Source organism: Trachinotus anak, unplaced genomic scaffold (assembly GCF_046630095.1).
Source record: "Trachinotus anak isolate AG129_WGS33_773 ecotype Australia unplaced genomic scaffold, CSIRO_AGI_Tana_v1 ptg000016l, whole genome shotgun sequence".
Lineage (NCBI taxonomy): Eukaryota > Metazoa > Chordata > Actinopteri > Carangiformes > Carangidae > Trachinotus > Trachinotus anak.
The window spans coordinates 26,288,632-26,308,596 of record NW_027273867.1 but is presented as its reverse complement, the minus strand read 5'-3'; the positions used below and the strand labels follow the sequence as shown (position 1 = coordinate 26,308,596).

Below are 19,965 nucleotides of genomic sequence, written 5' to 3'. Positions count from 1 at the left end.
TTTGTGTCTCTTGCACAGTCATGTTGACGACACCTGTGTGTGGCCCCTCCCAGACACACACCTGCATGTGGCTCCCTCTACAGGGCCACATTTTGGCTTCACTGTCTGCTGGTAATCAGTCACAGGAGACACTTTATGGCACAGTGAAGTACTTTTACTGTGATAATGTAACTACATGAGGTACTCATTACTGCTAATATTTTTACCTGAGAGGATCTGATCTGATGCAGATTATTGAACTGTGGTTTTGGTTCTTTCACCATCACTGACACAGTCCAGGCTTTGTTTGACCTGAGCTCATGTTGTGTGTATGTTGTGAGTGACACAGTTTACAGTTGTACTTGTTTCTTTGTTGTGTGCTTCAGAGAGGATCAATAATCTGATCCAGGTGTGAACACACCTGTTCCTCAGTTACCAGTCAGCAGCTGCTTCTAAGCACACAGTGTCATTTGGATCAATTAACCTTCTTTACTGATTATTGATTATCATGTTGATGATGGCTGGAGAACACCTCCCTGATCAATCATAACCACTAGTTATTCAGACCACCCCCCACCACCTTACTTGAGCATGCTCTGCTCCTTCTCCTCCTCCTTCTTCTGCCTCTCCATCACCGACAGGATGATGCTCCGCTCTTCCTCCGTCAGGTGGCTCAGGTCCGGCAGCTCCGGCCCCGGCCCGGGCCCGGCGGGCGGTGCAGGTCCGACCGGGCCAGACATCCTGACTGAGCCGCTGAAACAGGAGGACGCAGTCAGTCAGCCCCCTCATGTGACCGCGGGCCCGCCAGTAGACAACAGACAGAAAGAAAATAAAAATAAATGTCGATGATGATGACGATGATGGTGATGAGAGCCACAGAAATGCAGAGTGTTCGTGTTTTTTTCTCCACCTCCAGGTGGATTCAGCGGGTCTGTGTGGAGGTGTGTGGCCGCGATCAAGCCTCGAGTAGCGGACACTTCTCCGGTCAGAGCCGCTCCGTCTGCACCTTCACCCGCCATCAGGTCATCCATACATCTACCTGTCTATCTATCCATCCATCCATCCAACCTTCCATTCATCCATCCATCCACCCATCCACCTCTCACCGACAGACGCAGCGGCGCCTTCTCGCCTGTTCACTCCGCAGTCATGTCCCCTCCTCCGGGACTCAGCGGCGGCTCCGGACGGCTCTCCGTTCCGGCGGCAGCTCTCATCCTCCGCTCCTCCCTGCGGTCAGGCCTGCTGTTGTCGCGGAGTCTCGCCGCAGTTCCCCGGTTCTTCGCGGTGATAACAGACGCAGCGGCGGAGGAGGAGGAGACGGACAGAAAATAAATAAATCCTCCATAGGCTGAGGAAGAGGGGGCGGGGGCGGGGGCAGGGCCGCGGCGTAACGGCGTTACGCACAACAAAGATCAGCTGGTCGGGGGGGGGGGGTCAGGTGAGTCTGCTGGAGGAGCTAAACATAGGCCTGCCGCCAAAGATAGACACACAAACAAGCAGATTAACAAATACAGAATCCATCAAACAATCGATACAGTGATTGATCACCAGGAGGTTGCAGCTGTTAAATCAGATATGAGATTATACCGGTGGAGCTTCAAAAGTAAGGCTCGATAAGTTGTTCAAAGTAAAATCAGAAGTGAAGGCACCAAACTGATATTGATTTTCCAGTTGAAACAACACATCGATCACAGGTGTATCTGTGACATCACGAGGAGCACAAACATGTCTATAACGTCATCCATGACCACGAGAACCTCCTGAAGGATCCTAGAACCTCTTCAATGGCTGCTTGAACCCCATGGGACCCACTGGACCTTTTCCATGGGCACAAGAACCTCGACAGGTCAACCTACCGTTGAAGCAGCGCTTGTACTTTACCTTTGACCTGTGAATCAACATCTGTCTACTGAAAACAGCTGCAGCGTGTCAGTCCTCTGAGGAGCAGAGTCAGGTCGGTGATCTCTCCTCCGTCCAGCAGGTGGAGGCACAGCTCCATGTGAGCCAGAGAAGGGGGCGCAGTGTGTATCTGTTGGCGCCATACTGGGCTTTTCGGGTCTAAAATGTCCAACATGAATGAGGTGCGGGTCCTGGTGAGGCGCAGACTGGCGGCTGCTGCGGAGGAGATCTGCGGGGTTCTCGATCTCACTCTGGGGGGTTTGGAGGAGGAGGTCCGCCGCCAGCGGAGACTGCTGGACTCCGTGCTCAACCCACAGATCCGTCTGCAGAGAGGCGGTGAGCGATTGCGTATTGAACTTCCTACAGACATCTGGCATTTTAAAGTTTAGTTACTTAAAGAACAAAACGCCTACGGGTTATCACGTAACAAACGACTCTGTAACAATTAGAAGTGTCTTCTAGATAATTCGGCTTTGAGACAATTCGCCAACAAGTGTCCTCTGATACAAAAACGTCAAGTTCATTAATATCATTAATGCTCGCTGGTAACGACAGAACTGTGTGTTCAGAGGGATAAATGTCACAATGTCCAGCGGAGTCTGGTGTGATGTGTCTCTCCACACAGTGTCATGTGGTATCACTGTCCCCCAGCGCCAGAGCTCAACATCTTCTTCTCTGAAAACCAGAGGCTGTTAACAAACAAACAAACTATCTGAATGAAAAATATTTTGTCTGCTGCATCAAAAAGATCTGAACGTGTTTCTCAATGACAGACAACTGTGAGTGGACTGGGACAAAAAAATGACCCTTGCATTTTGGTGCAGACCCATGTATGTGCCTACCACTCATCTTTGCTCTCCCTTTAATATGTAAACCATCTCCTACTCCTTAAAACCACCGAAGCCATGCAATTAGTAAAGAGGAATCATTGACAGTTGACATATTAAATACTTTCAAACTTGGCATTTATTAATACAATAAAAGTATATATTCCACAGTGATGAATCCTAAAACAAGCTGTAACATCCATCCTGTGTGTCCCTTTGTGTTTGAGGGAGAAAAAGGAGAAAGACAGAAAAAATGGACATGATAAACAATTGATCAGATGACTACTGTTTTCCAGACAAAGTAGGCTAATGTTGAACGGTTTGTAAACTTACCCAGTCAAAAATGATGAAGGTGAACTCCTTAGATTAATCATTAAAAAATCAACAAAGGGCATTCGGTGTATGTGTGTGTCTGTGTGTGTGTGTGTGTGAGACAGAGAGTGAGAGAAACAAAGAAGGATAATAAAAGATTGATCAGATTATTAGTATCTTCCAGATAAAAGTAGCAATGTATAAACTGAAAACTCCTGTATGAGGGATGATGATAATGTATACACATGCAGACACGTGCATGATATGATTGATCACTGTTTTCCAGACAGAGTAGTTTTGAATAGACTACAAAAGACTACATGTGAACTCTTTGGATGAATCTTTCAAAACCATGAGAGATCATCCTGTATGTGTGTGACCGTCTCTCCTTTTTCTCCTGCTGCTGCAAACATGTCCGTAAGTTTGGCACATTTGACAGCGTCTGCCTGAAGACTGTGTCATAGTAACAACTACATTACATCAGTTTGACACTGTATGAACCAAAGTGACTCAATAAGAATGAGAGAGGATGAGTGGCGTGGGGAAAAACTTGACCTCTAGTGTGTGGTGACATAAATAACATCAGAGGTATAAACACATTTCAGCAGTTCACAGTTCAGCTCCTCTCCACAGGTGGCAGAACCCCAATATGTATCATAGAAACAAGATTCATCAGACAGATCCAAATCAGTAGTCCTGACCCCCCCAAGTGTCCAGATTCTTACATGCTGTCTTTCTCCATAGAAGAGTTCAAATTAAGGTTTAGTTAGGATTTTTGCCACAGAACAGAAATCCCAAAACCAATGGTCCTCAAATGCACAACAAGAACCAGACCTCCTCCCCTGGTGGAGTCAGGTTCAGTCATTGTGTCCTGATGTCTGTGTATACTGTTCTCTGCAGATGTTCGCCAGCTGTTGGTGAGTGAAGAGGAGCAGCAGGACTGGAGCTCCAGTCTGGACCAGGAGGACCCAGACCCCCCCCACATTAAAGAGGAACAGGAGGAACTGTGGAGCAGTCAGGAGGGAGAGCAGCTTCAAGGACTGGAGGAGGCTGATTTCACCAAGTTCACATTCACTCCTGTCCCTGTGAAGAGTGAAGATGATGATGATGATGAAGAGAAACCTCAGTCCTCTCAGCTCCATCAGAGTCAGGCTGAGGAGAACAGAGAGGCAGAGCCTCCAGCCAGCAGCTCAGCTGAACACATGGAGACAGGAGCTGATGGAGAGGACTGTGGAGGACCAGGACCAGACAGGAACTCAGGTCCACATGGACATTTAGAGCCAGGCTCTGATGATGAGCCTTCAGGGTCTAATGAACCAGAGATTGAAAACAGTGTTGGTGATTGGGCAGAGATGAAGAAATCTTTCAGCTGCTCAGACTGTGGGAGAAGATTTGACCGAAAGGGAAACCTGCAGACTCACCTGAGGACTCACACAGGAGAGAAACCGTTCAGCTGCTCAGTTTGTCAGAAATCCTTTGGATGCCGCTCAACCTTGACCAAACACATGTTGACTCACACAGGAGAGAAACCATTTGGCTGCTTGTTCTGTGGAAAGAAATTCCATATTAAGGGAACTCTGGTGAGACACATGGAAACCCACAGAACAAGAGAGAAAGGATTCAGTTGTTCAGTTTGTGTGAAGAAGTTTTATGATAAGTCAACTCTGGTCAGACACATGAGAACCCACATAACCACAGAGAAAACACCCAGCTGTTCGTTCTGTGGAAAGAATTTTTATGACAAGTCATCTCTGGAGAAACACAAAGCGACTCACACACCACGAGAGAAAACATTCAGCTGCTCAGAATGTGAGAAGAAATTTTATTTAGAGGCTCATTTAAAAGGTCACATGAGAATCCACACGAAAGGAGAGAAACCCTTCAGCTGTCCCATTTGTGCAAAGACGTTTAAATTAAAAGATTATCTGAAGAAACACATGAAAGTGCACACAGGAGAGAAACCCTTCAGCTGCCGAGTCTGTGACCAAAGGTTCACGTGGTACCCACAGCTCAAAGCCCACCAGTGTGTTCAGAGACCGGCTGAAGAGGAGTCACTGCCTCCCGTTAGTGGTGGTGGCTGGGAGAGATGACAGCCAATGAGAAGACAGGGTGGAGAGGAACGCCCCGGCTAACATCCCTCTTATAATGTCTTTAAATGACAAAGTGTCTGTGGTTGAGTCAGGACCAACAAGGTGTTCGTACACTGTGTCCGCCTCCTTTGTCCTCCATGTTTTAAAAAGACTTCACAGGTTGTGTTTGTGTGATTCCCTGAATTTTAACAACATTGTTTCACATTGAAACATGTTGTAATGACGTTTGTTACTGCAGAACAGTTTACTCTGTTTTCAGAACACGTTACTCGATCTTATTGTAACACAAAACCTTCTCTTCACACAAATCAGGGCAGTGAAAACCTGTTGGGTTCTTTAGACTCTTCATCATCAGTTTTCCTCACAAACCTCACAAATGGATCCTAGAACTTTGTTATGAGTATTATATTGTATTCAGTCACAACTAAAACCTCCCCTGTGAACACTAGAACCCCACAAAGGATCCCCTGAACCTCTTTAGTGATCACCAGGGACTCATTAAGATCCCCACAACATCTTCAGGGATCCCCGAAACTCTTTGAGTATCCCAACCTCTTACAGGACTACCAGAGCCACCTAAAGAATCACTGCAACAATTTAAATAACTACTAGTCAGTGATATTAGAACATAGAAACCCAAAGGACCCCTAGAACGTCTTGAACAGGATAGAATTTAAAATCCTCCTCCTCACCTACAAAGCCATTAATGGTCAGGCACCATCGTACCTTGGAGAGCTTATACTTCCCTATTTTCCCAAGAGGACACTTCGCTCTCTAAATGCAGGTCAACTTGTGGTTCCCAGAGTTTGTAAGAGTAGAATGGGGGGCAGAGCCTTCAGCTATCAGGCTCCTCTCCTGTGGAACCAGCTCCCAGTGTGGGTTCAGGAGGCAGACCCCCTCTCTACCTTTAAGATCAGGCTTAAAACTGTCCTGTTTAGTAAAGCTGATAGTTAGGGCTGGCTCGGGTATGTCCTGACCCATCCCTTAGTTATGCTGCTATAGAGCTAGACTGCTGGGGGATTCCCATGATGCACTGGGCTCTCTCTCTCTCTCCCTCTCTCTGTCCTCATTCTGCAGGTCTCTCTGCCTCTGGAGCAGCAGGATCCAGATCCACCACTACTCATCTTTACTATTAACCACTGTTATCTGTCATTATTATTGATAACACCATTACCGACACAGCTGTTCCTGGTCTCTCTCTCTCTCTTTTCTCCTCTCTCCTCCCCCCACCCTTCCTTTTTCTCCTCCTAAACCCAACCGGTCGAGGCAGACCCCCCCCACCCTGAGCCCGGTTCTGTTGGAGGTTTCTTCCTGTTAAAAGGGAGTTTTTCCTCCCCCCTGTCGCCAAGCGCTTGCTCCTTGTGGGAACTGTTTGGTTTTTCTCTGTAACAAAGTAAGGTCTTGACCTTACCCTGTAAAGTGCCTTGAGATAATGTTTATTATGATTTGGCGCTATACAAATAAAATTGAATTGAATTGAATTGAATTGAACTTTGTATAAGACTCATAAAACTTGGTGATCTCTAATCACTTGCACCTCTTCTGTGGTTCCTACAATCTTCTAAATGACCTCTAGTTCTTCAATTACCACTACAACCCTGTTAAGGTTCCCTGAAACCTGAACCTCCAGAAAGACATCCGTCATCACAGATCACTACCCAAACACCTGAACGACCCCTTCTTTCTTAAGGACAACTACAAGATTGTATAGGATTAATAAACCCCCAAGAGACCATGAGAACCTTCTACATTACAATGAGAACACCCTCAGGGACCAGCAGAACCTCTTGAAGAACCCTGAGACCTTCCTCATAATTCAAACTAGAATGAGTCAAATATCATAGAAGAAGGAATACACTAACTGCAGAGTTTTAAATCGGCCATCTAAAGATATGAACACAGGTTGTATCAGTCACGCTAGAGAAAGTAGTCCCTGGTCTAGTTAAAGCAGACCACTACAACTCTGTTGTCAGGAGGTTCCTTTATAAGGTCTATAATCCCGAGACCATCTAAGACCCAGTTTTAGCACCAAAAGTGAACTTTAGACCTCAAATGTCTGTCCTCTCCTGATAGGAAGACATATGAGGAAATGACTTATTATTATTTTTTCTTTTTTTTTTTTTCATGCCTTTATTATAGCTTAGTGGAGACTGACAGGAAAGGGGGTAGACATGCAGGAAAGAGTCAGACCGGTTGGGAGTCAAACCGGTGCTAAGAACGTCTTGCGCTCAACATGGTATGCGCCCTAACCACTCGACTACCGGGCCGCCCCATTATTATTATTTCTGTTGAATTCAAAGTCCTCCTGCCTGCTCTGAAGGATTTGTCACCAAGCTATAAATAACAGGATACAACAGGATTTGCTGCCTCACCTCTCAGCCCCCAAACCAAAATCATTTAAGAAGAAAGAGCCTGTGATCTCCAGGTTTATAGAACCACAACAGGCCTGAAGCCTCCAGATTTAGGGTGAGTCAGAGCAGTGATATTCAGATGAGCTCCCAAGGTTTCTTTTTATTGAGAGATCCTGCCATTCACTGACACTGACACAGTCCTGTTTAATGACAAATAAAAATGATAATAATAAAAAAAAAATGTGAGTCTGGTTAACTGGATAAATATCCATTAACAGTTTTCTCCTTCTTATATTTTTTCCCTTTAATAATATGTTCATTTATAGAATGGATGTTAGCCTAGCATAGCACAAGCACTGGAAGCAGGACAAAACTGTTAGCTGTTGGTATGATGTCATCATGGCAGGTAAGATGAAATGACAGTCTGCAGACAAAACCTTTAAATTAAACTTTAATGACCAAAAACCTTCAATAATAACAAATTTGACGACAAATCTATTTTTTCCACTGAATCTAAACTCAGAAACGTTTTCATTGGTCAGAGCAACAACAAGAAAAACATTTATACTTTTAAATAAACTTTGAAATTAAAAGTTAACAATTTATTTAAAATGAAAAAAAAATGCTTCATATATCTCTGTATTTCTGTATCTCTGCATTTTTATAATTGCAAGACCAATAATAATTAATAATATTAATTCTGAAATCAAAAATAGCAGCAAAAAAGTCATTAAATGCTTGATTTAAAGACACAAACTCTCCTTCAGAACTCTGTGCAATAAAAAGCAAAATAAATTTCAGTTCATTGAAACAGAGCAGATATTTACCTGTTCAGTCAGGACCAATTATTCTTCCTCAACTAACTTCACTCAGCCAAACTCATTACCATGAATACACACACTGTAGTTCACTTTGATTCAATCAACATCATTAATTATAAATTAATTCCTGATGTTAATGTTCTGTCTAATGGTTTGAAGCCAGTGAAACGTGTGAGACCCTCAGATGACAGCATCAGGACTGACCTCACTGCTTCCTGAACCTAAATCTGTACTCTGCTTAAAATTTTTGATCCCTGGTTTCTCTCAGATCTCTGGACTCTTTCTGTCACTGCAGACATCTGCAAAGAAAACAGCATCACAGCCTGTAAGATACGGTCAGAAACTGAGTGATAATGTAGTAATGACAGACCTTTGTGATAATGTAATGATGACCGACTCTCGTGATAATGTAGTAATGACAAACTTTTGTGATAATGTAGTAATGAACGACCCTTGTGATAATGTAGTAATGACAGACTCACATGATAATGTAGTAATGACCAACTCTCGTGATTATGTAGTAATGACCTACTCTTATGATAATGTAATGACGGACTCACGTGATAATGTGAAATGAATGACCTTTGTGATAATGTAGTCATGGCGGACTCACATGATAATGTAGTAATGACCGACTCATGTGCTAATGTAGTAATGACCAACTAACATGATAATGTAGTAATGACCTACTCTTATGATAATATAATGACGGACTCACATGATAATGTGAAATGAATGACCCTTGTGATAATGTAGTAATGACCGACTCACGTGATAATGAAGTAATGACCGACTTGAGTGATACTGTAAACTGTGTCCTTATTCAGGGGCTGCATGAGACCATGTAGGCCAAACCAAAACGAGATGGTCTGGTCTACAGAGCATTTTTTTGTTTTGCATTCCCTTACTGTTGCATTGCAAAGCTTGCGTTGCCTAGCAACCTTGACAACACGTAAAATTTCTTCAAAGTAACTTGAGGTTATAAGGTCCTTAGTTTTAACATCTGTACCGTTACTGTTGAACTGAGCAGAAACACAATACTTATATTTAACAGTGTGATCCTCAGGCTCTCTGTAGTCTTGTTTGCTGACATATTTTCATTATTGGCACACAATGAATTTTGGAATATGTTTGACCATGAAGGATCCAACTGATGGATCCTTTGTGGTCCAGGAAAAGAAGGACACATCTGAGGGAATCTTTGAAATTTGACACAATCAGTCATCAAATGCAGCCTCTGAAGGACGAGACCCCTGGATTGGGACACAGTTGTAGTAATGACTACTGATTAGTGATGGATCATAACGTCAACATGTTGACGGGCGTCTGTGATGGGGTGACCATGGAGTGAGGTGGTCTCTGGTTTGTGCATCTGTCTTGCTAAAATAAATGTGAAGCTCTGATAAAATAAACACAGTAAATATAAATACATGCTCCAAGTTGTCAGGTGGTTTTCAGCCAGTGACAGTTTGAACTCTGACATCTTCAGTCATCAGTTGACTCTTGGTTTCATCCCGCTGGTTCAGGTCTGGACTCTCTGGTTCCTGTGGCTGACTTGTTTCAGTCACAGTGTGTTGCACCATGTGTCGTTTCATGTTTGATACTTGTGTAAATCTTTTACCACAAAATGAGCAGCGAAATGGTTTCTCTCGTGTGTCCCCGGTGTGCTGTGCCATGTGTCGTTTCAGATTTCCACCCTGTGTAAATCTGATGCCACAGACTTGACAGCTGAACGGTTTCTCTCCTGAGTGAGTCCTCAGGTGTTTCTTCAGAGCTCCACTTGCAATAAACCCTTTCCCACAAACAGAGCAGCTGAATGGTTTCTCTCCTGTGTGAATCCTCATGTGAGCTTTCAGGTTGTGTTTGTGATTAAATCTGTTCCCACACTCACGGCAGCGAAACGGTTTATCGCCCGGCTCCACCTCTGAGCTCTCCTCCGTGTCATCCAGCTCCGACTGTTCGCTGCCACACTTGTGTCGTCTGAACCCTGACAGCCAGGTGAACTTCTTGTCACAGGTGCTGCAGCTGAACTGTTTCTCTCCTGTGTGGACGGCCATGTGTTGAGTCATGTGCACCTTCTGTGTGAAACCTTTACCACAGAACGGACAGCTGAACGGTCTCTCTCCTGTATGAAGTCTCTCATGTGTCTTCAGATTGACCATGCGGCCAAATCTTTTCCCGCACTGAGAGCAGCTGAAGGGTTTCTCTCCAGTGTGACTCATCATGTGGCCCAGCAAGGACCTCTTGCAGCCAAATGTTTTCCCACAGTGGGAGCAGCTGAACGGTCTCTCTCCTGTGTGAATCCTCACATGTGTCTGCAAATGTTCCTTACGGCCAAATATTTTCCCACATTGAGAGCAGCTGAACGATTTCTTGACAGTATTACATCCTGAATCAACTTTAACAGTGTTCATACTCAACTCAGACTCATGTCTTTCTTGCCAATCAAAGTCTTCGGTCTTGTCATCAGTACCTGACTGCAAATGTCTGTCTGGATCTGAGTTCCTGTCTGGTCCTGGTCCTCCCCCTGCCTCTCTGTTCTCCTCAGTCTGACTCTGATGAAGCTGTGAGGACTGAGGTTTCTCTTCATCATCATCTTCACTCTTCAAAGGGACAGGAGTGGGTGTGGACTTAGTGATATCAGCCTCCTCCTGATTGGTCCAGAACTGTGAGGACTCACCACAACACTTGTGTCTTTTGAGCTGATAGAGCCACGTGAATCTTCTGTCACAAACATTGCAGCTGAACCTGTTCTCCTTCGTGTGGACAGACATGTGTTGTGTCAGATGTCCTCCATGTTTAAAGCTTTTCCCACACATTGTGCAGCTGAAGGGTCTCTCTCCTGTGTGGATCCTCATGTGAATGTTCAAATTGTCCTTGCGGCTGAATATTTTCCCACACTCAGAGCAACTGAAGGACTTCTCACCTGGCTCTGCCTCCGTCTGGTCCTGATGAAGCTGTGAGGACTCACAGACACACTGGTGGCTCTTGAGTTGTGTATACCAAGTGAACCTTTCTTCACAGAAACGGCAGCTGAAGCGTTTCTCCCCTGTGTGGACGGACATGTGGTACGTGAGATTGACCTTCTGTGTGAAACTTTTGGCACAGAAGGGACAGCTGAACGGTTTCTCTCCTGTGTGTGTCCTCATGTGAATCTTCAGATGTGGACTGCGGCCAAATATCTTCCCACACTCAGAGCAGCTGTATGTTTTCTTGCCTGTGTTACATCTCACATCATTTGCAGGGACTTCAATGATCTTCAGGGAGTTTAAAATGGACTGAGGTTCCCTGGTCTCCATCCAGTCACCTTCAGTCTTAAAGTCTGAGGAGTCTAAGACCCTGTTGTCAGGATCCAGCTCTAAATGTCGACCTGGATTCAAGTTACAGACTGAGTCCTCCTGACTGCTCCACAGTTCCTCCTGTTCCTCTTTAATGTGTAGGGGGTCTGGGTCCTCCTGGTCCAGACTGGAGCTCCAGTCCTGCTGCTCAGGGGGAACCTTCTCTGTCCTCACCAACAGCTGCTGGACGTCTGTAGGGAGGAGTGAACACAGACAAGGTCAATACAAAACCTCCCACAGAGGTTCAACCTCACAAAATCTACATAAGGTCAATTTGACCCTCCAACATGACCACTTCAACCTCCTACAGCACCACTAGAACCACATTCAGGAACCACAGAACTTTATAATGGAAAAACCATCTACAGGACTACAAGACCTCCTAAATCTTCTGATGAACTGACAGTACAACAGGAACAACAGGAAAACTAGATCCTCCTCAAGGACCCTTAAACTTTCTTAAGGACCACAAGTACCACCTGAGGTATTGAAGGATGAAGAAAGTTCTAAGGGACCACAACATCTAGTTAAAGGACCACAAAAACATCTTAGGGATCCCAGAAACCTGCTTAATGAGTGACAAACATCCCTTAAAGGACCACTACGACATCATGAGGAACTATCACATCCACCTATGGGACTACTAAAATCCTCTTACTGTCCACAACCACCACCTAAAGATCAACTAGAATCTTCTAAAAGAAGACAAGAACCACCTAAAAATGTGAATCTTTAGGTGTGTGATGAAAGTAAAATCCCACATCAGGTTCTCTTAAGTGAATCTTTTCTAGTAAATTTATGCTGAATCGTCACTTAAACCAGGTTCTCTTGAACTTGAACTGTTCTGCTCTTCTCTGCTAAGAACTCTAAACATGTTGTTCCCACCTGAGCCTTCATCATCATCATCTTCACTCTTCACAGGGACAGCAGTGAATGTGAACTTGGTGAAATCAGCCTCCTCCAGTCCTTGAAGCTGCTCTCCCTCCTGACTGCTCCACAGTTCCTCCTGTTCCTCTTTAATGTGGGGGGGGTCTGGGTGCTCCTGGTCCAGACTGGGGGTCCACTGCCCAGAGAGAACTTTGTCTTTACTCACCAACAGTTGCTGGGTGTCTGCAGAGAACAGTAAACACACAAACTTCAGGAAACAATGACAGAAACCAACCCCCTTTGTTCAGTCACCCGAGGGATCCCAGAACCTTGAGAAGGACTAGCTGAACCACTTTTAAAACTTGTAAGACTACTACATGCACATTAAGAACTACAGCCCCCAAGAGGGCCCCTAGAACATCATCAAGGACCACTAGAACCTCTTACAAGAGAACTAGAACCAAATTAAGGAATGAGTGACCACAGGCATCATCTCAAGAACCACAAGAGCCTCCAAAAGAGACCTCCTCAATTAGATCAAACACTCCCATCTCACATCCTCCACCGTTATCACTGGCACCAAGGACTGGGTTTTATTAGACAACACAATATTTTATATTTAAGATCAGATGTGATGAGAAGCAGCAAACACCAGTTTTATTATAAGCTGAATGTTATTTGATTGATAGATTAGTCTCATCAATATCAGAAAATACTGAGGTCTTCAATGTTTTTCATCCAACCAACAGTGGCGTTACTTTCGGTACAAACAGAAACATTTACAACAAACATAAGAAGCTGAAACCAGATAATTTTTACGTTTCATAAAAAAATATTTGATTAATTAATTGATAAACTGACTATCGAACAGTTGCTGATTATTTTTGTTAAACATGAATAAGACTTTTACTGGTTGTTTTCAACTGCTGTTGTTGGTCGTGCAGCTCAGGTTCCCATGATGACGCGACCCGGTTACCATGGTAATAAGCCCTGGTTTCCACGGAGACATAGCGGGGTTAAAGGTGAGCTAGCTTCTTGATAACAAAAACCTACACTCGCCTGAAGAAAGCTGTTAACCTGCTGACTTAACGTCAGCTCGGTGACACTGGAGTCTCAGCTGGACTCGGGTTCGGGTTCGTCCAGATGTTCTGTCACGGCAGGAACTATCTCACTGTCATTCCCCTCATTAATAAAACACACAGCTGCACGTTTGACGACACCACAGTGGATCATTGACAGACAAATATCAGGTCTAAATGTCCAGGACACGAATCACCTGACCAACCCCAGCTAACGTTAGCTTAGCAACCTTATCACAACAGTCAGCAGAAATACAACAAACCTGCTCTTCTCAGCTTTATTTCGGGTTTTAAGACCAAACCCGGCAGATTCCCGGGTCGGTCCATCTCTGATCCGTTTACAAAACGGGACTGTGATGGTTTAACTGCCGTTATTATGTTTAGCTAACGGTTTACTCTGCTAACCGCTATCACCGTCAAACCACCGACAATATCAATTGCCACTTCCGGGGGCCGGTTTCAAAATAAAGCTGACAACATGTATTCAGGATTGTGTTCAAAAGGTCTATGGTGTTCGTCACTGCTGGATGTTACAGCCACTTTGTAAAGAAAACATCGGATTCAGCTGCTGTGTTGTGTGATAAATGAATATGACCACTGTGTGTTTATGCTGCATGTGTGTGTTTTTATGTTTTGTGTTCTTGTTTATCATACAGTAACTATTGCACATTTTCTCATTCATATGCACATTGTGTATATTTATATTTATAGTTCCTATAATTGTTTTCACATTTTTATTGTTCATATTGTATTGTTATTTTTTTTCTAATCATATGTAATCTTCCTGACCTGCAGTCCTTGCTTTGCTTTGTCTTTATTCATATTTTTTTTCTCTATGTTTATTATTATGAACCAAAACACTGAAGCACATTCCTTCTATGTGAAAAACTACTTGGCAATAAACCTGATTCTGATTCTGATAATAAGTCTAATCTTATCAACCACCGGCAGACACGGCTGCTGGATGTGGATTCAGGAGAATCTGCACCTGAGAAGAGAGGAGCAGGTTTGTTTTATTCCTGCTGCTGGAAACAGGTTAGCTGTTAGCTGCAGCTAGCTGGGTTATTATGAGCTTTTACTGCAGTGTTCGTCACGAAAGGTTTATTTGGCATCATCAGCTCAAAAACCATCAGTGTTTTGGTCACTCAGCTGACTGTGGAGGATCCAGACCAGCCAGAGACCACGTAACACCCACTAACAGTTATCTATTATAACGGTTTATTAGATATTTATAAGCTGCTTACAAATGCTCAATAAGTTCTAGAGCATCAAGTACTGTTGGACAAACAGGTAGAAAAATATCAAGGGCTTTATTTTGAAGATCAGAGAATAAATTGCACCGGAAGTGACTGTTTTTCCTGTTGATAAATTGTGACAACATGGCGGCGGACGGCAGCTCGGTTGGTCAGAGTGAGTGTGTGAGGGAAAGCTCAGTGTGTGTGGTTGTGTGAACATGGCTAAGGTCCAGGAGCTGAGAGCGCTGGTGGAGCAGCGACTGGCCGCGGCTGCCGCAGAGATCTTGGGCCTGTTTGAAAGAACCGTAGCGGAGTACGAGCGGGAGCTCAGTCGTTCAGAACAGGAGAACCAGCGACACCGGAAACTGCTGGACGCTGTTTTCAGGCCTCAGGTTCTGGGACCCAGAGCAGGTCAGTCCTCCTCTCATTCTCACACGGTTAGATTCCCCGGCCCTGAACCTGAACCGAACCTGACACCAAACCCGGAAGTTCAAGTGAAATCTGAGCAGCTGTGTCACGTGTCAGATCAGGTCACGTGACTCTTCGAGGCTTAGAGGAGAGTTTTCTAAAATAAAAACTATTGGGGCTGATAAAATCGACCATTTTATCAAATCGACTGCTATAAAATAGTAGATTCAAATTATATAGTAATCTTTTGTTTGTGGCTGATCTCATTGTGCTCCATAAAAAATAATAATCACAAAATAACCCTGTTTAAATCAGACTGATAGTGAGGGGAGGGATTTGAACTGTGATGTGAACATCACTAACCAGCTGTAGGTGAGTGTGTGTGTGTGTGTGTGAGAGAGTGTGAGAAGCAGTGTGACCGTACATGATAAAATATGGCTGCCACAGATGAATTAATGGGAAACGATGCATTGACTTAACATACTGTTGTCAATTATAGTAACAGATCTCAGCAGCCTTAAAAAACAATGAGGACCTACCTGTAAAAGTACTGTATTCATAAGGAATAATATTGTAACTGGTGAGAGCAACTACAGTTAAATTAAAGTCAAAGATGACGCAGTTAAAAGTGTGAATTAGTTTGATGTAGTTAAAATCTCCCTCCACCCTCTCAGCTTATCAACTGGCCAGATGTGAGGCTCTGAGCCTCAGGCTGAGAAGCTCTACATCGGGGTCTTAAGTCTGGATATTAAAAGCACTGTTTTACATGATGTCTGTGTGTCTGTGTGTCTCTGCTGCAGATGTTCGCCAGCTGTTGGTGAGTGAAGAGGAGCAGCAGGACTGGAGCTCCAGTCTGGACCAGGAGGACCCAGACCCCCCCCACATTAAAGAGGAACAGGAGGAACTGTGGAGCAGTCAGGAGGGAGAGCAGCTTCAAGGACTGGAGGAGGCTGATTTCACCAAGTTCACATTCACTCCTGTCCCTGTGAAGAGTGAAGATGATGATGATGATGAAGAGAAACCTCAGTCCTCTCAGCTCCATCAGAGTCAGGCTGAGGAGAACAGAGAGGCAGAGCCTCCAGCCAGCAGCTCAGCTGAGCACATGGAGACAGGAGCTGATGGAGAGGACTGTGGAGGACCAGGACCAGACAGGAACTCAGGTCCACATGTGGAGCCAGGTCCTGATGATAGGGCTGAAGACTCTTCTGAGACTGATGTCAGTGATGATGATGATAAGGAAGAGACCAGAGAACCTCAGTCAGGTTTAAACAGTGTTAAAAAAAAAAAAGTCTCTGTGGGAGAAATCAGTTGTAATAACAGTGAGAGACCAATCAGCTGCTCTGAGTTTGGTCACAGTGGAAACCTGAGCAAACACACAGGACAGAAACGGTTCAGCTGCTCTGAGTGTGAGAAAACCTTCAGCCGTAAAACAATCTTGAAGGTGCACATGAGAACACATACAGGAGAGAAACCGTTTGGCTGTCTGGTGTGTGGTCAAAGATTTACATACAGAGTGAGTCTAAAACAACACATGACACACCACACAAGAGAGATACAGTTAGCCTGCGCTGGTGAGTCCTCTCAGCTTGTTGAGGTGGAAACATTTGGCTGCTGTGAGTGTGGAAAAACATTTGGTCGTAAGGACACTCTACAGGAACACATGAGAACGCACACAGGAGAGAAACCGTTCAGCTGCTCTGAGTGTGGGAAAACCTTCAGCCGTAAAACAAACCTGAAGGCTCACATGAGGATCCACACAGGAGAGAAACGGTTCGGCTGCAGTGTTTGTCACAAAAGGTTCACTTGGCATCATCAGCTCAAAAACCATCAGTGTGTTGGTCACTCAGCTGACTGTGGAGGATCCAGACCAGCCAGAGACCACATGACACCCACTGACTTCCAATGACACAACCATGGCTCCGCTGCTCATGGTCATGTCTAAAGTCCAGGAGCTGAGAGCGCTGGTGAAGCAGCGACTGACTGCGGCTGCTGAAGAGATCTTTGTTCTATTCAAAAGAACCATAGTGGAGTGAAGCGGGAACTCTGTCGTTCAGAACAGGAGAATCAGCAACACCTGAAAATACTGGACGCTGTTTTCAGGCCTCAGGTCTCAGGTTCTGGGACCCAGAGCAGGTCAGTCCTCCTCTCATTCTTGCACAGTTAGATTCCCCGGCTCGAGTCTCCCGCCCCTTAACCTGAACTGATGCTGACACCAAAACCCACCATCTCTGCCTACTCTAAGCCCCGAAGAGTTCACTGTTACCTGCTCTGATACATGATACAGCTTCTCAGATTTCACTTTAATTTCTGGGAGTGTTTTTCAAAATAAAACCTTTTTAAGGAATAACTGGTGAGACAACTGTCCTCCTTTCATCAGGACAGGGAAACACAGATCTCTCTCCTGGTACCACAGACATGGGCTTTGAGTTGTGGGATAGTAGAGGCATTTTTACTATTGGGCATCTCATATGAAAAGGATGTACTACTTTCATTTGATCTCTTATATGACATATTAAGAAATGAATTTGTTAGGAATCTCCAGATACAAAGTTGTTTTAAATAACCAAAGTGACACTGGGTTTCATCACCAGCCTTCTCCACTGGAGAACATGGCCTCTGCACAAATCAACAGGACACGTCCTACACTCTTCCAACCCTCCACCTGCTGAGCGGAGCTGTGTACTGCATGTGTGAACATTCTTCGTGTTTGGGTTTTATATCGATGAATATTGGAAAAATATAACAGATGGACTGTGTCTGTTGTTTGGGCTGCCAGACATTCTCCCTGATGTCTCCGTTAGTCTGGGTTGAGTAAACCAGTTAGTTAACAGTTAAGCGGTTAGTGAACAAGTTAGTTAACTGGTTACCCAGTTTAACCAGTGACCCGATGATGCTCTGTCTGTTCATGTAAAGAAGAGAAGCTCATTAACTCTGCAGGGCCGAGACCTCAGAGCTTTTCCTGCTTTTCAGTATGAAGCAGCGTCTGTGATGTGTCAGTCACAGATTGGAGGAGTTTAGTGTGATGTCATCATATGGTCACGTGACTCCTGAACCAAACTAAGAGGATTATTGTGTTTCCTCTTCAGTCTGGGATTTGTTTTGTTTCCTCTGCTGTTTTTATACACACAGAAGAAGAAACAAGCCTGTGGACAAACTGATTGATTGATTGATTGATTGATTGATTGACAGACAGATGAAGCTGAATGTGTTTCTGCTGCTGATCTGTTGCGTCTGTCTGCAGAGAGTCGACTGCAGTCTGCCCAACTTCACACCTGCAACACTTCTGCTGCAGGTAGGGCAGGGGCATGCTGGGAAAAAATTAAACCATGATCAGTAACACAAACGTGTAAATGCTGCTGAAATTAATTGGATGATTACTATTCTTGGCCTCCCTCACTTAATACTGTACAAGGTTTTAATATTCATATTTTATGTCTGTCCTGTTGTCTATGAAGTTAACTCAGCAGGCCAACCAGGCCCAGGTGCAGGGGGCCCAGGGGGTCAGGGGGCTCCTGGTCCAGACCCTGTGGTAAAAGTGACTTAATATTTATTGTTGAAAGTTAAAAGTAGAGACGTCCAGTTCAAACAAATCTAATTTAGGTTCAGTTGATTTTATAGATTTCATTTCTATGGCTGAGGTCACAAAGACAGAAGGATATGACCTCATTTCGGTGACGTGGTTACACCTGAGGAAGGCGGCTCATTTCCTCTCCAGGCAGGAGTGCTTGAGCTGTCCTCTGACTCAGATGTGATTGTGTGACTTCTGGATCAGGACATCTTGACACAGACACACTGCTGTACCAAAATAAAAGCTTCAGCCCAGGTTTTCTGTGAAGGCTTCCTGTCGTACGGTTCAGTTGTGAACTGAGCAGCTGATTCTCTTTGTTCTGTCCTCGTCGCTGTGATGTTTCCATATTAAATGTTGGTACTTTAAATGGTGGTCCTGGTCTTTGTCTCAGGTTGAAGTGTCGGTGAACTCAAACACTGTCACCAAGAAAGGATTTAGTCGACTCCCTGGACTCTGTCGACGCATGAAGAGACGCAGAGTCACCGTCCTGGTAAAATCTCACATCTCCACTTAAATCACAATAAGCCTCAGACTGTTGATCAATGTTGATGTGACAGTGAGGAAATGGAGCGGGAGAAACCTCCTGTGTAATCATATCTTATCTTACTCATCTCAGTGTAACCTGGAAAGGTTCTGCTGGAGGGGGCGCAGTCAGAAGAATCGGTCTGGTCAGGTGTGTCGTTGTCCATGGGGCTCCAGGTGTTCGCATTTCTTTCTCCACAGTCTCTGAACCAAAGGCTTCACCTTTAAATGTCATCACTCAGAGATCACAAACCTTCAACCTGCTGGGACGAACTTTGTTTCCTTTTCCCCTCATTTCAAACAGTTTTTCTCTGGACAACAGATTTTTCTTCCTGTGAGTGTAAATGTATCAAACTGTTCATCCTCTGTGTTGTTGCTATTAAACATGATAAAAGTTTTAATGCCGAATATAACATGTTTTATTTATTTACATACATTTTCTATTTTATATATTAAGACAATAACCTGAGCAAAAAACAAAAACGCCATTTAACTGTGAGCAGTTGATTAGTCTGGTTATTGTAACATCACTCAAGTTCAATAAAGATTAAAAATCAAGTGTCATTGATTCCCACCATCACTCTGATCACCAACGTTGACTTCTCCAACACGCCACAACTGACAAAACAAGGACAGGAAGTGACGCATTTTGACCTTCAAAGTAATTGT

General features: G+C 44.4%; 3 protein-coding genes across 4 annotated transcripts in view; 1 reads left to right on the top strand and 2 right to left on the bottom strand.

Annotated features, from left to right (window-relative positions):
- Nucleotides 1–1,306, bottom strand: part of LOC139633650 (regulating synaptic membrane exocytosis protein 2-like) — a 37,647-nt gene extending 36,341 nt beyond the window's left edge. Inside the window, exons 1-2 of the mRNA XM_071499450.1 lie at nucleotides 1,086–1,306; nucleotides 565–732 (exon numbers count right to left, since the gene is read on the bottom strand). Of these exons, the coding sequence (XP_071355551.1) occupies nucleotides 565–719 (155 nt within the window). The 5' untranslated portion in view covers nucleotides 720–732; nucleotides 1,086–1,306. The remainder of the gene's footprint in view (nucleotides 1–564; nucleotides 733–1,085) is intronic.
- Nucleotides 1,307–1,446: 140 nt separating this feature from the next.
- On the top strand, nucleotides 1,447–19,697 carry LOC139634283 (gastrula zinc finger protein xFG20-1-like). Its single transcript, XM_071500644.1, has 9 exons — nucleotides 1,447–2,214; nucleotides 3,918–5,105; nucleotides 8,548–8,614; nucleotides 9,968–9,980; nucleotides 10,176–10,277; nucleotides 10,433–10,546; nucleotides 14,515–14,569; nucleotides 14,979–15,209; nucleotides 16,007–19,697. The coding sequence occupies exons 1-9, from the start codon at nucleotides 2,043–2,045 to the stop codon at nucleotides 17,110–17,112; spliced, it is 3,048 nt and encodes a 1,015-aa protein (XP_071356745.1). The 5' UTR covers nucleotides 1,447–2,042; the 3' UTR covers nucleotides 17,113–19,697.
- On the bottom strand, nucleotides 7,895–13,973 carry LOC139633657 (zinc finger protein 665-like). 2 transcript variants are annotated; one of them, XM_071499465.1, is made up of 4 exons: nucleotides 13,827–13,973; nucleotides 12,503–12,727; nucleotides 9,710–11,808; nucleotides 7,895–8,578 (listed from the first exon to the last, which is right to left on the bottom strand). In XM_071499465.1, exons 1-3 carry the CDS (start codon nucleotides 13,888–13,890, stop codon nucleotides 9,734–9,736), a joined length of 2,364 nt encoding a protein of 787 aa, XP_071355566.1. In that variant the 5' UTR covers nucleotides 13,891–13,973; the 3' UTR covers nucleotides 7,895–8,578; nucleotides 9,710–9,733. The 2 variants fall into 2 exon arrangements, with proteins under 2 accessions (XP_071355566.1, XP_071355565.1); XM_071499464.1 differs by having other exon boundaries at nucleotides 7,895–11,808.
- Nucleotides 19,698–19,965: the final 268 nt, after the last annotated feature.

Coding starts and splice junctions, on each gene's coding strand:
- LOC139634283 (XM_071500644.1), top strand. CDS start 2,043: ATGTCCAACATGAATGAGGTGCGGGTCCTGGTGAGGCGCAGACTGGCG. Junction 2,215..3,917: donor GATCCGTCTGCAGAGAGGCG/GTGAGCGATTGC, acceptor TGTTCTCTGCAG/ATGTTCGCCAGCTGTTGGTG. Junction 14,570..14,978: donor ACCTGAGAAGAGAGGAGCAG/GTTTGTTTTATT, acceptor GGTCAGAGTGAG/TGTGTGAGGGAAAGCTCAGT.
- LOC139633657 (XM_071499464.1), bottom strand. CDS start 13,890: ATGGACCGACCCGGGAATCTGCCGGGTTTGGTCTTAAAACCCGAAATA. Junction 12,728..13,826: donor AATAAAGCTGAGAAGAGCAG/GTTTGTTGTATT, acceptor TGTTCTCTGCAG/ACACCCAGCAACTGTTGGTG. Junction 11,809..12,502: donor TGATGATGATGAAGGCTCAG/GTGGGAACAACA, acceptor TCCTCCCTACAG/ACGTCCAGCAGCTGTTGGTG.